This window comes from Salvelinus namaycush, chromosome 20 (assembly GCF_016432855.1).
Source record: "Salvelinus namaycush isolate Seneca chromosome 20, SaNama_1.0, whole genome shotgun sequence".
Taxonomy (NCBI): domain Eukaryota; kingdom Metazoa; phylum Chordata; class Actinopteri; order Salmoniformes; family Salmonidae; genus Salvelinus; species Salvelinus namaycush.
This window is the reverse complement of record NC_052326.1, coordinates 9,966,736-9,992,511: the sequence shown is the minus strand read 5'-3', so window position 1 is coordinate 9,992,511 and position 25,776 is coordinate 9,966,736. Positions and strand designations below refer to the sequence as shown.

At 41.7% G+C, this 25,776-nt stretch overlaps 1 protein-coding gene across 3 annotated transcripts in view; it reads right to left on the bottom strand.

Annotated features, from left to right (window-relative positions):
- LOC120065018 (metabotropic glutamate receptor 4-like) overlaps window positions 1-25,776 on the bottom strand; it is a 276,560-nt gene that overhangs the window by 24,689 nt on the left and 226,095 nt on the right. For all 3 annotated transcript variants that reach the window (XM_039015660.1, XM_039015663.1, XM_039015661.1), the window contains exon 7: window positions 16,953-17,153. In XM_039015660.1, the coding sequence (XP_038871588.1) occupies window positions 16,953-17,153 (201 nt within the window). The remainder of the gene's footprint in view (window positions 1-16,952; window positions 17,154-25,776) is intronic.

The window sequence follows — 25,776 nt, the reverse complement described above, 5'->3', positions numbered from 1 at the left end:
AATCCACATCTCGATGAGTCAGCCGCTCTGGATTAAGGCACTATTGTGTACTCAGCCGTGCCTCTGACAATGCAGCCCACATCTCACAGTTATAGGAACAGATGAGAGGGATTAGAACAGATTTTATGTTTGAAGGAGATATGTTTATACAAGCACTCTCCACAGCTGAAGTGTTGATCTGCGTTTGTATCCAGTAGTTCAATCATAGTATTTTTCCGTAAAAAAAAGAAAACTAAGGAATATAGTTCTTCACCCAGCCTAGTTGGAACTGTGTATTAAAGGGGCTTGTTAAGGCTTTGAGGCCGTAGCCCATGACATGCCACTGGGTATCATGCTGTCACTGTGAGAGGGAAATGGATCCTGACCTCCACATTGGTCCTTTCAGACACTAATGCAGCATCACAGTCTGCCACTGCAGATGTAATTACATTTAACAGTTTAGTCTTTTAGTGCTCCATTCTGAGGTTGGCCCAAAGCTTATTGTCATCTCTTAGCCAAGCTGTTCTCAAAACGGACTGTATGTTCATTGTATGCCTTCTAGTATGCATGGCATCATATCTGTATGAGTCTTAGCCAACTCCTGACTAGCGTTGTCATGCAGGCATGTTGTTGTCATGCAATCTTGTCATGGTATGACAACAATAGTCAGAGAAGCTGGCTAAAGCTCATGCAGATGTAGGGACAGGTCAGTGGCGACCCGTCATTCAGGTTCAGGTGGGGCAGAGCCTTTTTTGAGCACCACATGTTTTGCATTTCATTTTGGCATTCATTCGTGTCACTTATCAGTTATCCTTGAGTTAATAAAGCAGCATACTCTGTTGAGTAAGGCAGCTCCAAAATGCAGGTGCTTCAGCCGAGCTCAGTGCTTTCTGTGGTGGAGGGGCAGCCAGCTAAAGTACAGAGTGGTTTTATAGGAATCAGTGGCTAAACACTATTTTTGCTTCCCCTGCCTGCTATTCAGTGGAGAGGTATGTGTTCCAAGTCTGGGATTAAGGATTTTTTTAAAATCTGTCTGAAAGGGTCTCTTTTCCAACCTTAAAAGGATAAACATTCACACACAACATCACGGACCAGAAAAAGTTGACTACGTCGGCCATGCTGTCAAAACTGAAATCTCTGACTTCTGACTTCATTGCATCGAAGACAACTGTGAACTCTGAAAAAAACGAGCTCCGACTGGGAAAATAAGCTTTGAACGTTCATCCAACTCGGAATCTCAGGCCTCTTTCTAGAGCACCGACGTTTCGACCTGAGGATCACTGACGTCATTATTCAACCAAATTTTCCACCAAATTTACAGTTGTCTTGAAAGCACCATGAATCCAGAGAATGCCAGACTTTGATGACAAAGTTTTCCCACAAGAAGGACTGCCGCGCCCCCTTTCTGTTCAAGTGAGCACAGCACAACAATTGTGAGTCCAAAAATATGTCTTGTATGCTGCTGCACAAATTATGCAACATGCCAGGATATGTATACTGTAGCTAAGAAAGTAATACTGAGTGTATGTTTTGTTGTAAGCTATTAAACTCAGAAAAAAAGAAACGTCCTCTCACTGTCAATTGAGTTTACTTTCAGCAAACTTAACATGTGGAAATAATTGTATGAACATAACAAGATTGAACAACAGACATAAACTGAACAATTTCCACAGATATGTGCCTAACAGAAATTGAATAATGTGTCCCTGAACAAAGGGGGGGTCAAAATCAAAAGTAACAGTCAGTATCTGGTGTGGCCACCAGCTGCATTAAGTACTGCAGTGCATCTCCTCCTCATGGACTGCAACAGATTTGCCAGTTCTTGCTGTGAGATGTTACCCCACTCTTCCACCAAGGCACCTGCAAGTTCCCAGACATTTCTGGGGGGAATGGCCCTAGCCCTCACCCTCCGTTCCAACAGGTCCCAGACGTGCTCAGTGTGATTGAGATCCGGGCTCTTCGCTGGCCATGGCAGAACACTGACATTCCTGTCTTGCAGGAAATCACGCACAGAACAAGTAGTTCTGTGCGTGAGGCCTACAACAGGCCTACAAGCCCTCAGTCCAGCCTTTGTCAGCCTATTGCAGACAGTCTGAGCACTGATGGAGGGACTGTGCGTTCCTGGTGTAACTCGGGCAGTTGTTGTTGCCATCCTGTACCTGTCCCACAGGTGTGATGTTCGGATGTACCGATCCTGTGCAGATGTTGTTTCACGTTGTCTGCCACGATCAGCTGTCCGTCCTGTCTCCCTGTAGCGCTGTCTTAGGCGTCTCACAGTACGGACATTGCAATTTATTGCCCTGGCCAAATCTGCAGTCCTCATGCCTCCTTGCAGCATGCCTAAGGCACATTCACACAGATGAGCAGGGACCCTGGGCATCTTTCTTTTGGTGTTTTTCAGAGTCAGTAGAAAGCCCTCTTTAATGTCCTACGTTTTCATAACCATGACCGTAATTGCCTACCGTCTGTAAGCTGTTAGTGTCTTAACGACCGTTCCACAGGTGCATGTTCATTAATTGTTTATGGTTCATTGAACAAGCATGGGAAACAGTGTTTAAACCATTTACAATGAAGATCTGTGAAGTAATTTAGATTTTTACGAATTATCTTTGAAAGACAGGATTCTGAAAAGGGACATTTCTTTTTTTGCTGAGTTTAGTAGCCCATGTTTCTCACCCAAAGAATTTGTTCTCACTCCCCCTCAGAACTTAACCTACTGTTTTGACTTGGTGGTGCACATGTAGCCTATAGCCTGTTTTTGTCACACCCTGGCCTTAGTTATCTTTGTTTTCATTATTATTTTAGTTAGGTCAGGGTGTGACATGGGGAAGTTTGTGTGTTTTTGTATTGTCTAGGGTGTTGTATGGTTTAGGGGGCTTAGTAGAGTAGATGGTTTAGTGTTCAGTGTAGGTGTCTAGGAAAGTCTATGGTTGCCTGAATTGGGTCTCAATTAGAGACAGCTGGTTATTGTTGTCTCTGATTGGGAGCCATATTTAAGGCAACCATAGGCTTTAGCTGTTTTGTGGGTAATTGTCTATGTGTAGTGTTTGTGTCAGCACTATCTGTATTTATAGCTTCACGGTCGTCTGTTTGTTGTTTTGTTTCGTTTTTCCTTCTTATAATAAAGAGAAGATGTATTTTTCACGCGCTGCGCCTTGGTCCTCTCTCTCTCCCTTTGACGATCGTGACAGTTTTAGAGAAATGTCATCATTGAATATTGTAAGATCTTTCATTGTCTGCTTATATGCCCCCGTTATTTATCCTACAGTTCTGACTTGGTGTACAGGGAGAATACTGTAAGAACGGCCCATGTTGTGTATTCTGTTGCTGTCCATTTCAAAAGTGACCATGATGAGATGATAGGTCTACATGCATTGTGAACTGCGCTCCATACAGATATGGGCTGTCTGTCCCCCATGAGCGTTGATTCATTATGCAGAGGCCGTAGAGAAGCCAGAATTAGACATTGCATATAATTTAACAGTTCCATTTCACATCATAATGTTCATAATGTTCATATAACATTACATATTACTGTAATGCATTAAAATGTACTGCTTTCTCACAGTGGTTTTGGACGATAAATCTCAGTAAATCTTGGTAACCGGGTTCCCGCGATTCAACCCTAGTAGAGACCATATTTATTTAAGCAAGTCAGCCATATCAGCTATTGTTTTTAAAAGGTAGTAAATGAGACTGAATGAATTGTTTCGCTGCCAGATGAGGCTCCACTGATAAGCCAGGTGTAGCGGTGTTAACGATTCACTCCATGGTGCTAAAAGGAAAGCTCCACTGTTGGGACAGCTTTATGTATGTAACAGTTTGTGGGAACCATTTATCACCGTTATAGTGCAATTCATGTATTGTTTAGTGTTGTGTTGTGGCTTTGCTGACATGCAAAAAAAATTGTTGAGTTTGTCCAACCAAGATTGACATGCTAAAATCGCCACTGGGGCAGGCTACAGTACATGCCTTCAGATGCACGACAGAAACATTACAGCTCAGAGAACTTCATGTATTTTATGCTACTTTGCTTTATCAGTGTTCTCCAGAACTTCACTTAAAATGCTTTTGGTGTGATTTTATGACGAGGGAGTAGAGTTGTTCCCGGTTAAGTGATGTATTAAGTAAAACTAAACTGAAAATAAAATTGTATTTGTCACATGCTTCGTAAACAACTGGTGTAGACTAACAGTGAAATGCTTACTTACGGGTCCTTTTCCAACAATGCAGAGTTAAATATTAGATAAAAAAATAGATATAATAATAATAAAAAATTGTGACAAGGAATAAAGAGTGTGAAAAACGAATGAAAATAAAGAGTCAAAAGAACATGACTATACATAGGGAGTAGAATATAACATGGCTATATACAGGGAGTACCAGTACCGAGTCGATGTGGAACACATACAGTGAATTTGGAAAGTATTCAGACCCCTTGACTTTATCCATAATTTGTTACATTAAAGCCTTATTCTAAAATTGATTAAATGTTTGTTCCCCCCTCGTCAATCTACACACAATACCCGATAATGACCATACAAAAACAGTTTTTTAGATATGTTTGCACATTTTATTTTAATAAAACACTGAAATATGACATTTACATAAGTATTCAGAACCTTTACCTGTACTTTGTTAAAGCACCGTTGGCAGTGATTAAAGCCTCGAGTCATCTTGGGTATGACACTACAAGCTTGGCACACCTGTATTTGAGGAGTTTCTCACATTCTTTTCTGCAAATCCTCTCAAGGTCTGTCAGGTTGGATGAGAGCGTTGCTGTACAGCTATTTCCAAACGCCTGAAGGTACCACGTTCATCTGTACAAACAATAGTACGCAAGTATAAACACCATGGGACCAAGCAGCCGTCATACCGCTCAGGAAGGAGATGTGTTCTGTCTCCTAGAGATGAATGTACTTTGATGCGAAAAGTACAAATCAATCCCAAAACAGCAGCAAAAGACCCTGTGAAGATGCTGGAGGAAACAGGTACAAAAGTATCTATATCTACAGTAATACGAGTTATATGTCGACCTAACCTGAAAGGCCGCTCAGCAAGGAAGAAGCCGCTGCTCCAAAACCGCCAGAAAAAAGACAGACTACAGTTTGCAAATGCACAAAGATCATACTTTTTGGAGAAATGTCCTCTGGTCTGATGAAACAAAAATAGAACCGTTTGGCCACAATTACCATCGTTATGTTTGGAGGAAAAAGGGGGAGGCTTGCAAGCCGAAGAACACCATCCCAACCGTGAAGCACGGGGGTTGCAGCATCATGTTGTGGAGCTGCTTTGCTGCAGGAGGGACTGGTGCACTTCACAAAATAGATGGCATCATGAAGAGGAAAATGATGTAGATATATTGAAGCAACATCTCAAGACATCAGTCAGGAAGTTAAAGCTTGGTCGCAAATGGGCCTTCCAAATGGACAATGACCCCAAGCATACTTACAAAGTTGTGGCAAAATGGCTTAAGGACAACGAGTCAAGGTTTTGGAGTGGTCATCACAAAGCCCTGACCTCAATCCTATAGAAAAAGTGTGGGCAGAACTGAAAAAGCGTGTGCGAGCAAGGAGGCCTACAAACCTGACTCAGTTTCACCAGCTTTGTCAGGAGGAATGGGCCAAAATTCACCCAACCTATTGTGGGAAGCTTGTGGAAGGCTACCCGAAACATTTGACCCAGGTTAAACAATTTAAAGGCAATGCTACCAAATACTAATTGAGTGCATGTAAACTTCTGACCCGCTGGGAATGTGATGAAAGAAATAAAATCTGAAATAAATCACTCTACTATTATTCTGACATTTCACATTCTTAAAATAAAGTGGTGATCCTAACTGACCTAAGACAGGGTATTTTCACTCTGATTAAATGTCAGGAATTGTGAAAAACTGAGTTTAAATGTATTTGGCTAAGGTGTATGTAAACTTCCGACTTCAACTGTATATCTCCTCTTTCAGTCACCACACCTGAAAACTTAAAATCTGCAAAACATTTCAATAAGTTTTCTTCAGAAGTTTCCTGAAGGATATTTCCGACTACAGAAACAGGGTCCTGAGAGCAATCTTCAAAAAGCAACCATTTGCAGTCATGGAAATGTAATTGAATGCACTCTGTGCACATTGTTTAGTGTTCTCTTCATGCAGTCCATTCTCCTCTGAGTCATTTTTTGTGCAGGTGCCAAGCCGAGCTGAGCCGACCGATCCCATCTAACAGTTCCCACATTCACACTTCCACATACTTAGCCTGCAGAGAAGTTCAGCAATCATTAATCACAGTATTTTTCCTGCTATTTTATAGTTGCTTTGACCCTCGTGATTCAACCTCTCATTAATCTGTACATGAATAGTATGTCACTGGACTGAATACTATAGTTGAGTCTCCCTGGAGAGCAGAAACGATATACAGTAGGCTATATAACAATCAACAATATATAACAATCATGAGTTAAATGTCAGGTTCGACAGACACGATAAGCTGATTCAATTTGATAGAGGTATGTGAGTCTGTGTGATTGTAATGTTCACAATGCCCCAAAGGTATTCCGTGCAAAGGTTAAGAAAATATTTAAATGGGGGATTCTGTTTGTTACAAACTAAACCTTTGAATTCAAAGAACAAAACATTGTGTCCTATCCCTGTCTCTCTTTCCTTTCCTTTCCTGCCATGTGCTCATGTGTGCTCCGTGTTAAATTACAGTACTTTTCCATTCACTCTCTATTTTCCACATTTTCAAACTCATTATTAATTCTCTGATTAAGTAATTCTATGACCATGAAATCTGTGACCATGGCACCTAACGAGGCCCTTAGCGACCTCCGCTGGTGCGCGTACAGACAAGCACCCAGAAGGCTACACTAGAGTGATGGAGTGATCATGCAGTAAACTGTAACTCGGTCCTATTCGGTCCACTGACTGCTGTTTCTAGTTTAAAAGGTGATGATTATGGTTAGAGTAATGATCATTAATCCAACATGTGCTTGTTTTGCATGACTTTGCAGGTGCGACACCTTGGTGGATAGAAGGCAGCGCAGCTCGCCACAACACACTAGTCATGAATGCCTAATGAAATGTACATCACGAGGCCCATGTGCAGAAAGAAACACACACATCTTCCACTACACTGTGCTCTCCTGCTCTCTCGCAAGCTCTCTCCCATACGCTCTCTCTCACTTTCCTTCTCTCTCTCTCTCTCTCGCTCTCACCTTCCTTCTGTCTGCATGATTACTCCATTTCAGTAAATGAAACGTGTCTATGTACAAGTGCTCTCCAGCTGTGTTGTAATACGCAGCGACCAGACTTGTGAGAAGAGGACATTTACATTTACATTTTAGTCATTTAGCAGACGCTCTTATCCAGAGCGACTTACAGTAGAGTGCATACATTTTATTACATACTGAGACAAGGATATCCCTACAGGCCAAACCCTCCCTAACCCGGACGACGCTATGCCAATTGTGCGTCGCCCCACGGACCTCCCGGTTGCGGCCGGCTGCGACAGAGCCTGGGCGCGAACCCAGAGACTCTGGTGGCGCAGCTAGCACTGCGATGCAGTGCCCTAGACCACTGCACCACCCGGGAGACCATGGTTAATGTCCTCAGAGTACACCTATTACCATCTAAATGTTTTGTACTAATTAATTTATGATACAGCATTTACTGTAATTTGCTATCTTGTATGTGTACATGTAATTGAGAAACAATATGAAGTAGGAACTAGTTGAGATTACATTTTAAAATATATACAATTTACAGTGCTTTCAGAAAATATTCACACCCCTTGATTTTTTCACTTTTTGTTGTGTTACAGTCTGAAATTAAAATGGATTACATTTAGATTTTTTGGGGCACTGGCCTACACACAATACCATATAATGTGAAAAGCTGAAATATCTTGAGTCAATAAGTATTCAACCCCTTTGTTATGGCATGCCTAAATATATTCAGAAGTAAACATTTGGTTAACAAGTCACGTAATAAGTTGTATGGACTCACTCTGTGCAATACTAGTGTTTAACATGATTTTTGAATTACCTCATCTCTGTACCCCACATATACAATTATCTGTAAGGTCCCTCAGCCGAGCAGTGCATTTTAAAGACAGATTCAACCACAAAGACCAGGGAGGTTTTCCAATGTTTTCCAAATGATAGATGGGTAAAAAATTTAAAAAATCAGAAATTGAATATTCCTTTGAGCATGGTGAAGGTATTAACTACACTTTGGATGGTGTATCAATACACCCAGTCACTACGAAGATACAGGCGTCCTTCCTAACTCAGTTGCCGGAGAGGAAGGAAACCCCTCAGGGAGTTTAATGGCTTTCTATAGGAAAAAGCTGAGGATGTACTGTATGAACAACATTACAACACATGTGACAAAGAGTTATGTTCGGGAGTAATGTTTGCTACATTTGTAATAACATCTGCTAACCATGTGTATATGACCGATATTATTATTATTTATTTTTTAAATCAAACGCATAACTGACTACCAATCTCAAGCATAGTGGTGGCTGCATCATGTTATGTATATGCTTGTAATCGTTAAGGACTGGGGAGTTTTCAGTATTAAAAAAATTAACGGAATAGAGCTAAGCACAGGCAAAATCCTAGAGGAAAACCTGTTTGTCTGCTTTTCACCAGACAGTGGTAGATGAATTCCCCTTTCAGCAGGACGATAACCTAAAACACAAGGCCAAATCTACACTAGAGTTGCTTTACAAGAAGACAGTGATTGTTCCTGAGTGGCCGAGTTCGTTTTAACTTAAATCTGCTTGAAAATGGTTGTCTAGCAATGATCAACAACCAATTTGACAGAGCATAAAGAATAATGGGCAAATATTGTACCATCAGGTGATCTTAGAGACTTACCCAGAAAGACTCACAGCTGTAATCGCTGCAAAATGGGATTCTAACAGGTAATGATTCAGGTATGACTTCTTATGCAATGAGATAATTCTGTATTTATTTTTCAATACATTTGCCCAAAAATGTTTACCTGTTTTGACATTGTCATGGGATATTGTGTGTAGGTGGGTGAGAAAAAATAAATAAATAAATTGAATACATTTTGAATTCAGGCTGTGACACAACAAAATGCAGAATAACTCAAGGGTATACAGTGCCTATTCAGACCCTTGACTTTTTCCCCAAAAAGTGACATTACAGCCTCATTCTAATATTGATTAAATTGTTTTTTTTACTATTCAATCTACATCATTATGACAAAGCAAAAACAGGTTTTTAGAAATTTTTGCAAATGTATAAAAAAATTTAAACGGAAATATCACATTTACATACTATAAGTATTCAGACCCTTTACTCTGTACTTTTTTGAAGCACCTTTGGCAGCAATTACACCCTTGAGTCTTCTTCAGTATGACGCTAAATGCTAGGCACACCTGTATTTGAGGAATTCCTCCCATTCTTCTCAGCAGATCCTCTCAAGCTTTGTTAGGTTGGATGGGGAGCATCGCTGCACAGCTATTTACAGAGATGTTAGATCGGGTTCAAGTCCGGGCTCTGGCTGGGCCACTCAAGGACATTCAGTGACTTGTCCCAAAGCCACTCCTGCATTGTTTTGACTGTGTGCTTAGGGTCGTTGTCCTGTTGGAAGGTGAACCTTCGCCTCAGTCTGAGGTGCAAAACCTGCACTGGAGCAGGTTTTCATCAGGAAGCTCTCTGTACTTTGCTCCGTTCATCTTTGCGTCGATCCTGACAAGTCCCTGCCGAGGAAAAACATCTCCACAGCATGATGCTGTCAGCACCTTGCTTCACCGTAGGGTTGGTGCCAGGTTTCCTCCGGACGTGATACTTGGCCTTCAATCTTGGTTTCTTCAGGCCAAAGAATTTTGTTTCTCCTGGTCTGAGAGTCCTTAGGTGCCTTTTGGCAAACACCAAGCAGGCTGTCATGTGCCTTTTACTGTGGAGTGGCCTCCGTCTGGCCACTCTACCATAAAGGCCTGATTGGTGGAGTGCTGCAGAGATGATTGTCCTTCTGGAAGGTTTTCCTATCTCCACAGAGGAGCTCTAGAGCTCTGTCAGATTGTCCATCGGGTTTTTGGTCACCTCTTCCCCGATTGCTCAGTTTGGCCGGACGACCAGCTCTAGGAAGAGTCTTTGTGGTTCAAAAGTTATTTAATTTAAGAATGGAGGCAACTGTGTTCTTGGGGACCTTCAATGCTGCAGAAATGTGTTTGTACCCTTCCCCAGATCTCTGCCTTGACACAATCCTGTCATGGAGCTCTACGCAAATGAACCCTGGCTGAATCGAATCCTGGACCTGTGTGAGTAGCGGGTATACATTTCAGGACCAGAGTACTAGCTATTGTGATGCAGCAGCGAGAGTCGCATGGAACTTTTTGCCCGTTGTAAACAAGATAGCTTGCTAACGTCATGTAGAATGTGCGTATCGCAAATTGCATCCTGGAACAGTTATTTTCAGGTGTTGTGAAAGGAAAACATTTTGTAAAATTCTCACAAACGCTCCAAGAAACTGAACTAGGGAACTGAATATCATCACACCTTTAGTGTAAAGTCATTGGCTGACGTGAAGGCTTGATCTTCAAGTTCTTGTGAAAAACTAGCAAATCTGACTCTTCTGAAGGGGCGTCAAGCACCTATTATTTTCGAGAGGGTACAAAATACGTGAGGATGGACAGGGGAGAGAGGCTGGGTCTGGATCGGGGCTGGCCGCCCTAGAAAATTTTTAATCACCTGCAACAGATTTTTATTGCAATCTAGATCCATTATCATCTAAGCATTCCTCTTTACATGTTCCATTGTCATTTTAATTAATGATGCACATTGATTCTTTAAGAACTTTTATGCCATAGGAGTTTAGTAGAACTGCCACATGTAAGGGATAAACGCTGATGTCCCGTACAACCCAGTCGCTCCAGTTGGTATCTGTTTTTAAGTACCTTGGCAGCAGACTTGATTCCAACCTCTCTTTTAAAAAGCAGGTGAAAAAAGGTACCTAGAATAATCAAATTCAACCTAGTGTGACGACCCACAATGTCTGACAAATTCTCTCTCTTTGCTCTTGTTTTCCTTAATAGGATGTTGTTGGGCGGAGCAGGGAGGGTTGTCAGCAAAATGGGACACACCTGGGCCCGGAGGGGTCCCGGGATAAATACACCTTTCCCCCATTCATGGAGGAGACTCTCTCCATGCAGACACACTGTTGGATTTTGGTTGTGGCATTTTTGTGACCGTTTTGTTTGTTTGTTTGTTTGCTTTGGCACCATTCAACACCCCTTATCACATCTATGCACGCAACTACTCACTTACACTACTGACACCATTGTTAATTGTATACAGGTTACTTCAGTTAATAAATATATTTTTGCTATTCCTTGATCTCTACGTCTCTTTTTTGTTACGGTCTTCGAGCCGGTTCGTGACACGAGCTCATTTCCGATACATTCTGAACTGTTTGACAACAGAGGCAGCAAAACTGTACTTCAATGCTATTATACTCACCCTCAACATACTGCTTGACGAGTTGGTCCCAAGCTTGCTGTATAACATTAATAAAACCCATTCAGTCTGTCTACAAACAGGCTCAATAGCCATCATCACTGTTACATCCTCAAAAATGAGCTCCTGTGTTGGGAAACTCTTGTGCAATAGACCGACGCATATCTTGTATTTAAGATCCTAAAGGGCCTAGCTTCCCCTCCACTTAGTACTTTTGTCAAACAGAAAACCCATATCCAAGCCATGAGAGGTGACTCTGCCTTAAGGAAAAACACCTTTAGTCAGTCAATCTGCTTTCTCTGTGAGAGCTTCCCATGTCTGGAACACACTGCCATCAGACACACACAACTGCACCGCCTATCACACCTTCACAAAAAACATATAGACATTGCTAAAGGCCAATCAGAAGTGTATTGCCACTTTCAATGTTATCCATTGTCTGCAGTTTGTGAGGTGTGGAGACACTGTTATTTTAAGTATTTTTTTGTTGTTGCTTTTTGTGCTATTGCTCCGTCTGTGTGCTACGTGTTGCTTCTCCTATGTTGCTCTGCATGACTGATCATTGTTTGCCTGTATTGTTATTTTAATTGTTTTTAATTACCTGCCCAGGGACTGCGGTTAAAAATTAGCCGGGTGGCTAAAACCGGCACTTTTACTGCAACGTTGATTAATGTGCACTGTCCCTGTAAAAATAAAATAAACTCAAACTCAATCGATTAGTTTGATATTTATGGACTCATTCATTCTTTATGTTCAGTTGCCATGCTCGCTGGCATCGTTCTTATCCCTTGCTTGCTAGCTAGCCAGATAGCTACGGCTAACACAGTCACGACCTCTGCAGCCAAAATAACAGCAAAGTAGCAATTTTCTATTGACATTCATTTGAATACATCCATAACAATGACCTGATTATGTAAAATTTTTCCTTGCATAGCTATAATAGTTTGTCTTCTCATCAGGACACTCAACAACACTGACTGTTAATTACGAGGAGATCGCATTGTATATCAAACACTAGGTTAGAAGCTAACTAAATAGTTTGTTGCTAGCAAACCTGCCAATATGACAAGCAAATTCTAAAATATCAGTTGCTGAAAACAGCTGGTCAAACTGGAAATATGTGGGAGGATTTGACAGCTTTAGCGGCTGAGGGGACAAGATAAATGCATGTTCATCACTCACCACTTTAGGTCATCAGATGCTCCAAAAAAATATGTCTCTGCAAAAATCAATGCAAGCTAGCTAGCTATATTTCTTCCTCATTGGACCTGCGTTTATAATGTATCAAATTTCAGATTGTGTAGCTGTTGGTTTAGCTTTCTGTAAATTTGTAGCAAGTACGGTCTGCATGTGTCGGCGCATATTGCATCATTATTGCAACGTGTCCCAATATATTTTCCAACTGTCTGTTTTTAATGTCCATTCTAGAATGCCCTTCTAGCCAATCAGAAACGAGTATTCAACAATGCTGTGGTATAAAGTATCATATTAAAGCAATTTTAGTCGCTCCTAAAGTCTAGCAACCTTGCCAGCAGGCATGCCAGCTATGATAGTTAGACAAGGTACTCTAACTTGATTGATAGCCTTAAATGGCTTTGTAGCTAGTTATGAGTTGAGAGATGGTTAGCTAAAGCCAACTTCATAAATTGCTAGGTGGCAATTATTACAGAGAAACAAGAAAAAAAAAAGGTTTTATTTATTCATCAAAAAGGACTCAATCGGCTACATAGCTTGATCAAATTAATTCACAAACATACCTCATGTGAGTCCTGCCCATCACTGGAAGCTCAAATCAAATCAAATTCTGTGTGCATTACTCAACACTCTCGTTCTCCACTGACGATACTATTTGCATGTCCTGCCTTGCATATCTTTGCTCTGTGGTGCACCTTTGAAGGAACAACTTACTAAGGACATAGGAGCCTGGTCCAGTCAGTGTGCTTACTCCGCAAAATACCGCTGGCAGATCTTTTTATAAATAATAATGATAAAACATGGGCTTAAAAAAAGTTCAGTTATTAATTTAACATAAAAATCTAAAGAAGAAAGTGCCCCATATTGGCATTGGTTCTAAGGCACAGGTGTCAAAGTCATTCCACAGAGGACCGAGTGGCAGCGGGTTTTTACTCCTCCTTCGTACTTGATTGATGAATTAAGATCACTAATTGGTAATGAACTCCCCACACCTCTTGTCTAAATTCAAAGGAAAAAACAAAAACCTGGTTAAATAGTGGACAGAACACATGTTGGGTTATTTTTGACCCAGCCAGTTGGGTTACGTGAATAACACAACAAATTGGGTTGTTGGGATTACCCAAACATGGGTTAATTTAACCATCAGGTGGGTATTTTTTAATCTAATGCTGGGTTGATTTAGCACCTGGGTCTTTTTTAATATAATCCCTAGGTTCTTTGAGAGGTCTGGCTTCTTAGGGGCATGTCTTTCAGCTAGATCTTATTGGCCACCCATGAGCACAAATGCCATTGTTGTTCATGATATTAAGTTTGTATACTGCAAATGCAACTTAAATAGCATTATGATTATTTATTATAATAAGGTGTACCACCTTACTGCATCCCAACAATGAGATTTACATTGGCTTTTATGGAACTAATAAACTTCTGTAAGTGTTATTGAAGATACAAAAATGTAAATGTTCAACCTTAACATGTGATAACAACAGAACAGATGAACAGGAATGGCATTTACTCTCATGGGTAGCTAAAAACAACTGTCTGAAAGCGTGCCCCTACTAAACTATGCCTCCAGTGTTCTGATCTCAATAACCCAGCAGTTTTTAAAGAAACAACCCAACTAAGTGACCCAACTCCTGCAACCCAGCAATTGGGTAAACCGAACAAGCTAACATTTTTTTGTGCACTTCCCTGAGAAGAGGGGAAAAGAAGCACACCGTGCTTTGTCATTGTTCCATAGTCATTACTGCAGTGTCTGTGGAGACTGACAGTCGAAAGGCCACTGCATTCTGTCTGCAGTAGAGGTACAAATAAAAAATACAAAACATACAAATGTTTCTCAGATGCAGAACAATGACAGAAAGCTTCATTCAATCGCAGCCCATTGAAATGTCAAGCTAGTCTTTAGAGCATGAAAAGGGAGAGGTAGGCACGAGATGGGAGGAGGTGCTAGGAGGGGTTGGGACCAGGGGCTAGAGTGAGGTTGGAAACTTTGATTCCTCTGCCTTGGCTACTGAGTGAGCCAAAATGAGACATTTGATAAGTGGGAGTTTCTAGAAAAATAATAACAGCAAGACATCAAAAAGAGCCTACTTAGAACATACTTATTGAAATGACAGAAGGATAAGCATCCTCACACTTGAGAAAAGAGGAGTTCTCTCTCTCCTACTGTGTGTGTTGGGATACAGTTGAAGTCGGATGTTTACATACACATAGGTTGGAGTCATTAAAACTCGTTTTTCAACCACTCCACAAATTTCTTGTTAACAAACTATCGTTTTGGCAAGTCGGTTAGGACATCTACTTTGTGCATGACACAAGTAATTTTTCCAACAATTGTTTACAGACAGATTATTTCACTTTATCACAATTCCGGTGGGTCAGAAGTTTGCATACACAAAGTTGAATGTGCCTTTAAACAGCTTGGAAAATTCCAGAAAGGTATGTCATGGCTTTAGAAGCTTCTGATAGGCTAACAGTTAGCCTAGTAGTTAGAATGTTGGACTAGTAACTTCACAAAATAGATGGCATCATGAGGTAGGAAAATTATGTGGATATATTGAAGCAACATCTCAAGACATCAGTAAGGAAGTTAAAACTTGGTCGCAAATGGGTCTTCCAAATGGACAATGACCCCAAGCATACTTCCAAAGTTGTGGCAAAATGGCTTATTAAGGACAACGAAGTCAAGGTATTGGAGTGGCCATCACAAAGCCCTGACCTCAATCCCATAGAAAATTTGTGGGCAGAACTGAAAAAGCGTGTGCGAGCAAGGAGGCCTACAAACCTGACTCAGTTACACCAGCTCTGTCAGGAGGAATGGGCCAAAATTCACCCAACTTATTGTGGGAAGCTTGTGGAAGGCTACCTGAAACGTTTGACCCAAGTTAAACAATTTAAAAGAAATGAAAGAAATAAAAGCTGAAATAAATAATTCTCTCTACTATTATTCTGACATTTCACAATCTTAAAATAAAGTGGCAATCCTAACTGACCTAAGACAGGGAGTATTTATTAGGATAAAATGTCAGGAATTGTGAAAAACTGAGTTTAAATGTATTTGGCTAAGGTGTATGTAAACTTTCGACTTCAACTGTATATAGATAGTCCAGAGTGGAAGTCCACCGATATTCCTAGATAAGATTGTTGATGATTGTCGACTCGCCAGAGATATGGCCGCCACACTATGAGTAATTACATTGCCAAAATGCTTTGCTTGGGAGGCTGTTGTCGTTTGATCCTTTTTGTCGTTTGTACTTGATGCTGGATGCTTAAAACATTACATTGTTAAAAAGGAGTGACACATTAGACCCTGTATGAAAGCTCTACGGTTAAAACTCAGACTGGGTTATAATTACATTTCAACGGAGACCCCGAAAACCGAACACAAATTCAACAAACAGACAAAACGTTTTTTTTGTGTGTGTGTTTTGGTTGTAAATACTTATCTGATGAGAAGAAGATAAATATTGTTTTTAGAAATTGCCCCCCAGTGTGCTATCCCCATCGCCCAGGTGGTTGGTTGTACGAGGCCATGTTAAGCATACTGACGTGTGCTGCTGATGATGCAACAGGATGAAGTTGCGTGTAACCCAGAAGCAACCCACTTGTGTGGCACAGCATCTACATCCAGATTGGTCTAGTTGTTAGTGTAGTTAGTGTCGTTTCCCTAGATGGTGTCTTCAAATAAGTCTAGCAAACACATGCAGTTGCTGTTTTGATTTATCTCCCCTTAGGTGATAGATGTTTCTCACATATACAGTACAATGGGGTATTTTGTAATAAACGTAATCAACAGCCCCCATAAGTGTTTTTTTTTGCCAAACATTTATTAAATATGGTTCACTAGGATGATGTATTTCAAGGGGCTGCCCCCCTTCAAGGGTTTTTCTGTGCTCTCCAGAGAGCAGCATTTTTGTCTCTCCATTTAATCGATTTGAAACTAATCTCTGTAATACCTAGAAGGATATTTCCTCTATGTGTTCAAGAGGCCCTCTCTTGACATTTTGTTATTTGGAAGGAATCCGAAAACAAGGTTTTTACGTTAGGATTTTAGTCTCTGCCTCGCCTCCTCTCCGTTTAGATATATGTCTTCAACCTCGGGTAAATATTTCACATCATGTAAATAATCTCACTTTATGAAATAATCATAGAAAAACACACCACAATCTGATGAAATTATTGCTTTACATAGTGCGTGCTTGTGTTTGTGCATGCATGTCTGGATGTCCTATTTGCGTGTGTGTACATACGAGCCTGTAGATGTGGGTGTGTGCACGAAGTAAGTGGCTGACCTGCAAAGTTAAGCATCCGGATGTGTTTGAGCAGCAGAGTGCCGTTGATGGGATCCATCCTAGAGCAAAGGCCCACCTTCCCTGGACAGAGCTCCCTGTGCATGTTGTGCAGCGCGTGGGCCATGGAATAGACTGCATCGATCACAAACTGCACCTTCCCCTCTTGTTCGTAGTTGGAGTTCTTCCCTATCCGCTCCTGATCTGTAGAGCAGAGAGAGAACCAAGTTAGGTATCTGAGAAATGCAATACGTTATAGCATTGGTTACCAACCCCAGTATCATCTTTTGCTTCATAGAAAAGTGGATCCAAATCATACAAAGAGTATTACATGTGATAGTTCACATTATGTTCAAAAAAATAAAAGGAGAAATAATACAGCAATGCAGTATCAGGTAGACAGACCTACATGTCTTTGAACATTATGTCAAATTACATTTTATGGGTGTATTGAATTTCTATTGTGTTGATCCTAATAGTGGGTGATTATTACACGCAGGTAGCGATTAGCCTCCATGCTGTGATGGTTTTTGGAGTTACAAATCAAGAAAGGAAATAACATCCTTTTGCTGGTACTCAATTTCTACATTGATAGCCTTGTCAAGCAAGTGTTAATTCAAGGCCACACTAGTGTGACTGCTACGAGGCAATCATTGCACCCATATTCAATTTGGTCTTTAAAATATGTATTTGCAATGCTCATCAATCTGGCACTAAATAATTGCAGATTGTTATTCCATCAGCTGCGGTACCATATCTGTCACGTCTGCTCCCGCTCTTCCCCTCCCCCTGGCGCTTGAGGGCGCCAGAATGCCTTGCATCACTCACTCCTGCCATCCATCACGTACACCTGCCTTTCCTCGTCACGCGCATCAGCGTTATTGGACTCACCTGGACTCTCTTATCACCTGTTCATTTCCTCCCCTATGTGTGTCAGTTCCCCAGCTCTGTTCCCCGCTTCTGCATTGATTGTTTTTCTGTTTGCTAAGCTGTTTATGTCTCGTTCCATGTCCGTTATTTATTAAATGTTACTCCCCGTACCTGCTTCGTCTCTCCAGCGTCATCCTTGTGATAGATCGTGACAGAATGCAGAAGCCCTCACACGAAGCATCGGGGAGTACTGGCGTTCTGGTTGGTATAGTGGCATCGGCTCTGGGTCACCACCGATGGAACCGGGGGTGCCTAGCCTGCTCGTCGGGCTTCCACGCCCTAGCAGGCTCGAGAGGTTTCCTTGCCCCGGTTGGCTCGGATGGCGCCCATCCCACGTCGGGCCTCAGCTGGATCGTCAGTTCTTGTCTGCCCAGCCGGTCCAGGAGTTTTTTGTTTGTTTTTTGTTTTGTCGGTGACGTCGGGTGGATTCTGCCGCCGATGGAACCGGGGGTGCCTAAGCCAGCCCGTCGAGCTTTCATGCCCTGGCTGGCTCGAGAGGTTTCATTGCCTCGGTTGGCTCGGTGGCTTCCCATCCCACGTCACAATCCACCGGATCATCGGGTTTCCTCAGCGGGATCGACAGGCGTCTGGACTCAGCCGGATCGTCAGGCTCCCATGCCTCAGCCGGCTCGCCAGGCTCTCACGCTCCAGCCGGTTCGTCGGGCTTCCACGCCTCAACCGGCTTGCCCAGCGCCCATGTCTCGGCCGGTTTGCCCAGGTGGGACGCCGGGTGGCGCCCCTAGTGGGGGGGTACTGTCACGTCTGCTCCCGCTCTTCCCCTCCCCCTGGCGCTTGAGGGCGCCAGAATGCCTTGCATCACTCACTCCTGCCATCCATCACGTACACCTGCCTTTCCTCGTCACGCGCATCAGCGTTATTGGACTCACCTGGACTCTCTTATCACCTGTTCATTTCCTCCCCTATATGTGTCAGTTCCCCAGCTCTGTTCCCCGCTTCTGCATTGATTGTTTTTCTGTTTGCTAAGCTGTTTATGTCTCGTTCCATGTCCGTTATTTATTAAATGTTACTCCCCGTACCTGCTTCGTCTCTCCAGCGTCATCCTTGTGATAGATCGTGACAATATCAAAAATAAGAGTCCACTTTAAAAACTTCTTCAGGATCCGTGTCCCGTCCTTGGGACGGTTGAGCTAACGTAGGCTAATGTGATTAGCATGAGGTTGTAAGAAACAAAAAAAATCCCAGGACATAGACATATCTGACATGGGCAGAAAGCTTACATTCTTGTTAATCTAACTGCACTGTCCAATTTACAGTAGCTATAACAGTGAAAGAATACCATGCTATTGTTTGAGGAGAGTACACAATTGAAAAATGTATGAATAGGCACATTTGGGCAGTCTTGATACAACATTTTGAACAGATATGCAATAGTTCATTGGATCAATCTAAAAAACTTTGCACCTACAGTGCTGCCATCTAGTGGCCAAAGTCTAAATTCTGCCTGGGCTAGATAAATTCATTATGGCCTTTCTCTTGCATTTCAAAGATGGTACAAAACGTTTTTTTTTGTATTATCTTTTACCAGATCTAATGTGTTATATTCTCCTACATTCCTTTCACATTTCCAAAAACTTCAAAGTGTTTCCTTTCAAATTGTATCAAGAATATGCATATCCTTGCTTCAGGTCCTGAGCTAAAGGTAGTTAGATTTGAGTATGTCATTTTAGGCAAACATTTAAAAAAAAGGGGTGGATCCTTAATTAAAGGGTGAAGTGGGTCCTTTGTTTGGGGGGAAAAAGTCTTACAATTATCTACTTTTTATTTTACCAGGCAAGTCAGTTAAAAACTTCTTAAGGCTAGGGGGCAGTATTAGGAAGTTTGGATGACTGAGGTGCCCAAAGTAAACTGCCTGTTACTCAGGCCCAGAAGCTAGGATATGCATATATGTCTGTGAGTATAACAGAACTGATTTGGGAGGCGAAACCCCGAGGACAATCCATCCATGAAATTATTTTTTTGAGATCATTGGATTCTCCAATGCTTTTCTATGGGAAACCTGAATTATTAGGACCCAGATTGCAGTTCCTATGGCTTCCACTAGATGTCAACAGTCTTTAGAAATTGTTCAATGTTAAGTCGTAATCTTTCTAAGTGTCACTCAGGTGGACTCTAGTCTTTTGGTGTGCGTGAAGGAGAGCGCGCTCCTCGTTGTTTTTCTCCGGTATTGGAAACAGTTTATTCCGTCTTAAATTTTATAGATTATTTACATTTTAGGGTACCTGAGGTTGGATTAGAAACGTTGTTTGAAATGTTTGGACCAAGTTTACAGGTAACTTATTAGATCCTTTGTAGGCATGTTGTGCGAGTTGGAACCGGTGTATTTCTGAATCAAATGCAACAAATAAACAGACATTTTTGGTATATGAAGAAGGACTTTATCGAACAGAACAACCATTCATTGTGTAACTGAGACCTTTGGGATTGCAAAAAGATGAAGATCTTCAAAGGTAAGCAATTTATTTTATCGCTATTTCTGACTTTTGGTGATGCATCTGTTTGGTTGGAAAATGTTATACATGCTTTTGTATGCGGGGCGCTGTCCTCAGATAGTCGCTTGGTATGCTGTTGTCGTAAAGCCTTTTTGAAATCTGACAAAGCGGCTGGATTAACAAGAAGTTTATCTTTTAAATGATGTAAGACACTTGTATCGTCATGAATGTTTAATATTACGAATGTAGTATTTTTGAATTTCGCGCTCTGCAATTTACCGGATGTTGTCAAATCGATCCCGTTAACGGGATTCTAGCCGTAGGGGATCCCTAAGAGGTTTTTAAGAACAAATTCTAAGGCACTGATATGCATTGCCTTAGACCGCTGCGCCACTCGGGAGCCTGATACTTAAGACTGTCATTGGTTTTGTGAGCTGTGTGACCTATGTTTACTCAGGTATGAAGAGGGCTGATGAGAAGGATAGACAGACAGACAGAAAGACAGACAGACAGGTGGTAATGTTTGGAAGTTACTCTATGCCTATGGCTGTTTCCCAAATGGCACCCTATTCCCTATATAGTGCATTACATTTTACCAGAGCCCTATGGGCCCTGGTTAAATGTAGAGCACTACATAATGATTAGGGTGCTATTTGGGACACATCCTATGTCTATTTAATCACCATCAACTGGACACTGTATACTCTCACAATGCCAGGTCCACAGTCACACTACCAGTTCCTTGTCAATCTGAAATGTTAGGAACTCAGTGTGTAAAGTAAGTCAGCAAAGTACAGTACGCAACTAAGCCAGTTCTGTTTGACCCACTTAAAAAGAGTAAGACCTTTTAATGGAAGTCGTGGCAGAGGGCCAGAAGGCATCGAGCAAAATGCATTACTCTCCATTAGTTTAGCGTATAGGCCTTCATGCACTGACTGCCTCTCACAATTAGCTAGAAGATAAATGTTTAGTTAGACCACTGCAGAGGAGCCAATCAATTCCAATATGAGGAGTGTAAGGTCTTCTTCTCAGAGAAATCACATTAGTAAACTAAAACAATTTTTACTAAAACGTTCTGTTTGTCGATGTCCAGTGACATTTATGTTGGTTGATGTCATATATGTGAATCATAAATAAGTTGTCAAATATACAACATATAAGTCTTATTTCTCATAAGCGAAGTATAAGTAATATGCTGTATAAGAAACAAGTAATGCTTTGCATAAGCGACATATAATGTACTTAAATGCTGCATAAGGGACGTTTGTTCTACAGCGCCTTGCAAAAGTATTCACCGCCGTTGGCGTTTTTCCTATTTTGTTGCATTAGAACATGTCATTTAAATATATTTTTATTTGGATATCATGTAATGGACATACACAAAATAGTCCAAATTGGGGAAGTCAAATGAAAGAAATTACTTGTTTAAAAAATATATTATTTTTTTTAACGGAAAAGTGGTGCGTGCATATGTATTCACCCCCTTTGCTATGAAGCCCCTAAATAAGATCTGGTGCAACCAGCTACCTTCAGAAGTCGCATAATTAGTTAAATAAAGTCCACCTGTGTGCAATCTAAGTGTCACATGATCTCAGTATATATACACCAGTTATGAAAGGCCCCATAGTCTGTAACACCACTAAGCAAGGGGCACCACCAAGCAAGCAGCACCATGAAGACCAAGGAGCTCTCCAAACAGATCAGGGACAAAGTTGTAAAGAAGTACAGATCAAGGTTGGGTTATAAAAAAATATCAGAAACTTTGAACATCCCACGGAGCACCATTAAATCCATTATTAAAATGTTTTAAGAATATGGCACCACAACAAACCTGCCAAGAGAGGGCCGCACACAAACTCATGGACCAGGCAAGGAGGGCATTAATCAGAGGCAACAAAGAGACCAAAGATAACCCTGAAGGAGTTGCAAAGCTCCACAGCAGAGATTAGAGTATATGTCCATAGGACCACTTTAAGCTGTACACTCCAGAGCTGGGCTTTATAGAAGAGTGGCCAGAAAAATACATTGTTCAAAGAAAAAAATAAGCAAACACATTTGGTGTTCGCCAAAAGGCATGTGGGTCGACTCCCCAAACATATGGAAGAAGGTACTCTGGTCAGATTAGACTAAAATTGAGCTTTTTGGCCATCAAGGAAAACGCTATGTCTGGCGCAAACCCAACACCTCATCACCCCAACAACACCTCTCTTCACCCCAAGAACACCATCCCAACAGTGAAGCATGGTGGGGAAGCATCATACTGCAGAGATGTTTTTCATCGGCAGGGATGGTCAGAATTGAAGGAATTGAAGGAATGATGGATGGCGCTAAATACAGGGAAATTCTTGAGGGAAACCTGTTTCAGTCTTCCAGAGATTTGAGACTGGGACGGATGTTCACCTTCCAGCAGGACAATGACCCTAAGCATACTAATAAAAGCAACACGACTGGTTTAAGGGGAAACATTTAAATGTCTTAGAATGGCCTTGTCAATGCCCAGACCTCAATCCAATTGAGAATCTGTAGTATGACTTAAAGATTGCTGTACACCAGCGGAACTCATCCAACTTGAAGGAGCTGGAGCAACTTTGCCTTGAAGAATGGGCAAAAATCCCAGTGGATAGATGTGCCAAGCTTATAGAGACACACCCCAAGATACTTGCAGCTGTAATTGCTGAAAAAGGTGGCTCTACAAAGTTTTGACTTTTGGGGGGGTGAATAGTTATGCACGCTCAAGTTCAGTTTTGTCTTATTTCTTGTTTGTTTCACAATGAAAACATATTTTGCATCTTCAAAGTGGTACGCATGTGTAAATCAAATGATACAAACCAAGAAATCAATTTTAATTCCAGGTTGTAAGTCAACAAAATTGGAAAAATGCCAAGGGGGTGAATACTTTCGCACGCCACTGTATGTTGAAATACTGTAGCTACTCTGATTGCCACCCCATTCTGACTGCACTACATTCACAACCAGCTCTAGAACGGTATAATCACCTTCAGCAAGGGAAACAATTACTTTTTGGAAGTATACAGACAAGCAGTGAATGAGGACAGCCAGTCTAGCAAGGGGAGTAATCAACTATTGGACTTCTAATACGTGTTTTAATAATCATGGAGCAGTTTTATTTTTTCACATTATTTGTTGTCAGGAATTAGGGGGCCTGGGTTGAGAGAAGACATGCCATTCCAAACTCGTCCTGGTCTTCTACCTCAGGAGCTGTTGGTCTGAAAGCAGTTTTGCTCACAACTCTACTGTATGTGACGGAGAGATAAAGAATGCATGAGTGTTCAATTGAAAATTAACAATAGAGTAATTATCAGGGATGTACTAATGAGCTAGCTGAATATATTCATGCACCTGCCAAATGGAATTGAATTAAGTATTGTGAGTTTAAAAGTGCATGGCTGGGGGGGGGGGGGGGGGGGGGGTCCACAGTGTTGTAAGTTGGGGAGGAGAATGTGTTGAATGTACTGTACTTGGGTTCCTAGAAGGCCAGCATCCCGGAGTCGCCTCTTCACTGTTGACGTTGAGACTAGTGTTTTGCGGGTATTATTTCATGAAGATGCCAGTTGAGGACTTGTGAGGCGTCTGTTTCTCAAACTACACACTCTAATGCACTTCTTGCTCAGTTGTGCTCCGGGGCTTCCCACTCCTCTTTCTATTCTGGTTAGAGCCAGTTTGCGCTGTTCTGTGAAGGGAGTAGGACACAGCGTTGTACCAGATCTTCAGTTTCTTGGCAATTTCTCGTATGGAATAGCCTTCATTGCTCAGAACAAGAATAGACTGACGAGTTTCATAAGAAAGTTCTTTGTTTCTCACCATTTTGAGCCTGTAATCGAACCCACACATGCTGATGCTCCAGATACTCAACTAGTCTAAAGGCCAGTTTTATTGCTTATTTAATCAGAACAACAGTTTTCAGCTGTGCTAACATAATTGCAAAAGGTTTTTTTAATGATCAATTAGCCTTTTAAACTGCTAAACTTGGATTAGCTAACACAACGTGCCATTGGAACACAGGAGTGATGGCTGCTGATAATGGGCCTCTGTAGATATTCCATAAATAAAACTGCTGTTTCCAGCTACAACATTAACAATGTCTACACTGTATTTCTGATCAATTTTGTGTTATTTTAATGGACAGACAATGTGCTTTTCTTTCAAAAACAAGGACATTTCTAAGTGACCCCAAACTTTGAACGGTAGTGTATCTCTGCTACAGCCAAAACTAAAGGCAATTTAACATCTCTGATTAGCCCATGCAACTTTGAAATGCATGAATTAAAAAGACAGGTTACGACTGTGGTAATTGAGTGCCACAGGCACCCATATTGGACAGACAAAATTTGTCACGGTTTGGCTGACACGGTTGGGCTGTAGGGCAGCCCGGGAGCGAGAGAGGGAGTGATATATCTCTCTGAGGCTGAGGCATGGCGGCCCACACACACAAACTTGGTATTGCCTCTCTCTTTCCCAGCAAGGCCTCTCATCTCATTGGGAGTCAGAGCACGCCCACGCACACCCGAGGCTGGCTCTCTGGCTTCAGAGAAATCCATTCAGATTAGGAGTAGCAGCACAGCGAGGGTGTCTCCCTTTACCAGGGTGCCACAGAAGGGAGTTTGTAACAGAGTGGGTTGGCTCTAACGCTGTTAAATTCTGCATGTTTGGGTTTGGCCACAGACCATGTTTCACTTCATCGTCCAGAGAACTTGGACTTCACCCATAGCCAGTCTTCATCCATTCCTTCACATGAGAACATCTCCTTATGTGTGCCTTAGGGAATATATAGCATGTTTTGGTTGATGCCCATCGTGGAACATTCCCAATTCATATGTCCTGACTTTTTCAACTCAAAGCTCGCCAAGCTGAAACAAATGGATGAAACAGGATGATCAAAACATTTTAACAAACTGTCCATTAGACACACATGAGATCATTCTTGCCCTCCTATAATAGTCACAGTTTGGTACATTAAATCCATAACTCTTTCCATTATGGAAATATGACATGAACATGGAGAAAAGATTCAGCCATTGTGTCTGTGTTGCTCTGCTGCATGCTGTTCTCCCCTGTATAAACTAGCTGGAAGTATCAAACCCCAGGAGAGGGAGCTGGGCCCCCATTCTACCTTCTTGCTCATCTCCACCTTAATCAATATCAGCTGTGTGTCTCAGTCATTCACAGATAGAGCGAGACTCGTCTTGTGTCTCCAACTCACTCGCACACTCGCTCTCTCTTTGATCACTGTGAACACACAGAGCCCTCTCAGGACATTGATTATTCCTCACCCATACCTCATGTGGTCTGCTTGAAGGGAGGTACAAAGCCTTCGCCAGCACCACTAGGGGCCCCTGGAGAATTGCATGTGGCCCTGAAACGTGCTCCCTGAGTGGCATCCTTCCCTTAGACAAAAGGGAGAGTGGATTGCAAAGCCAAAGAACTGT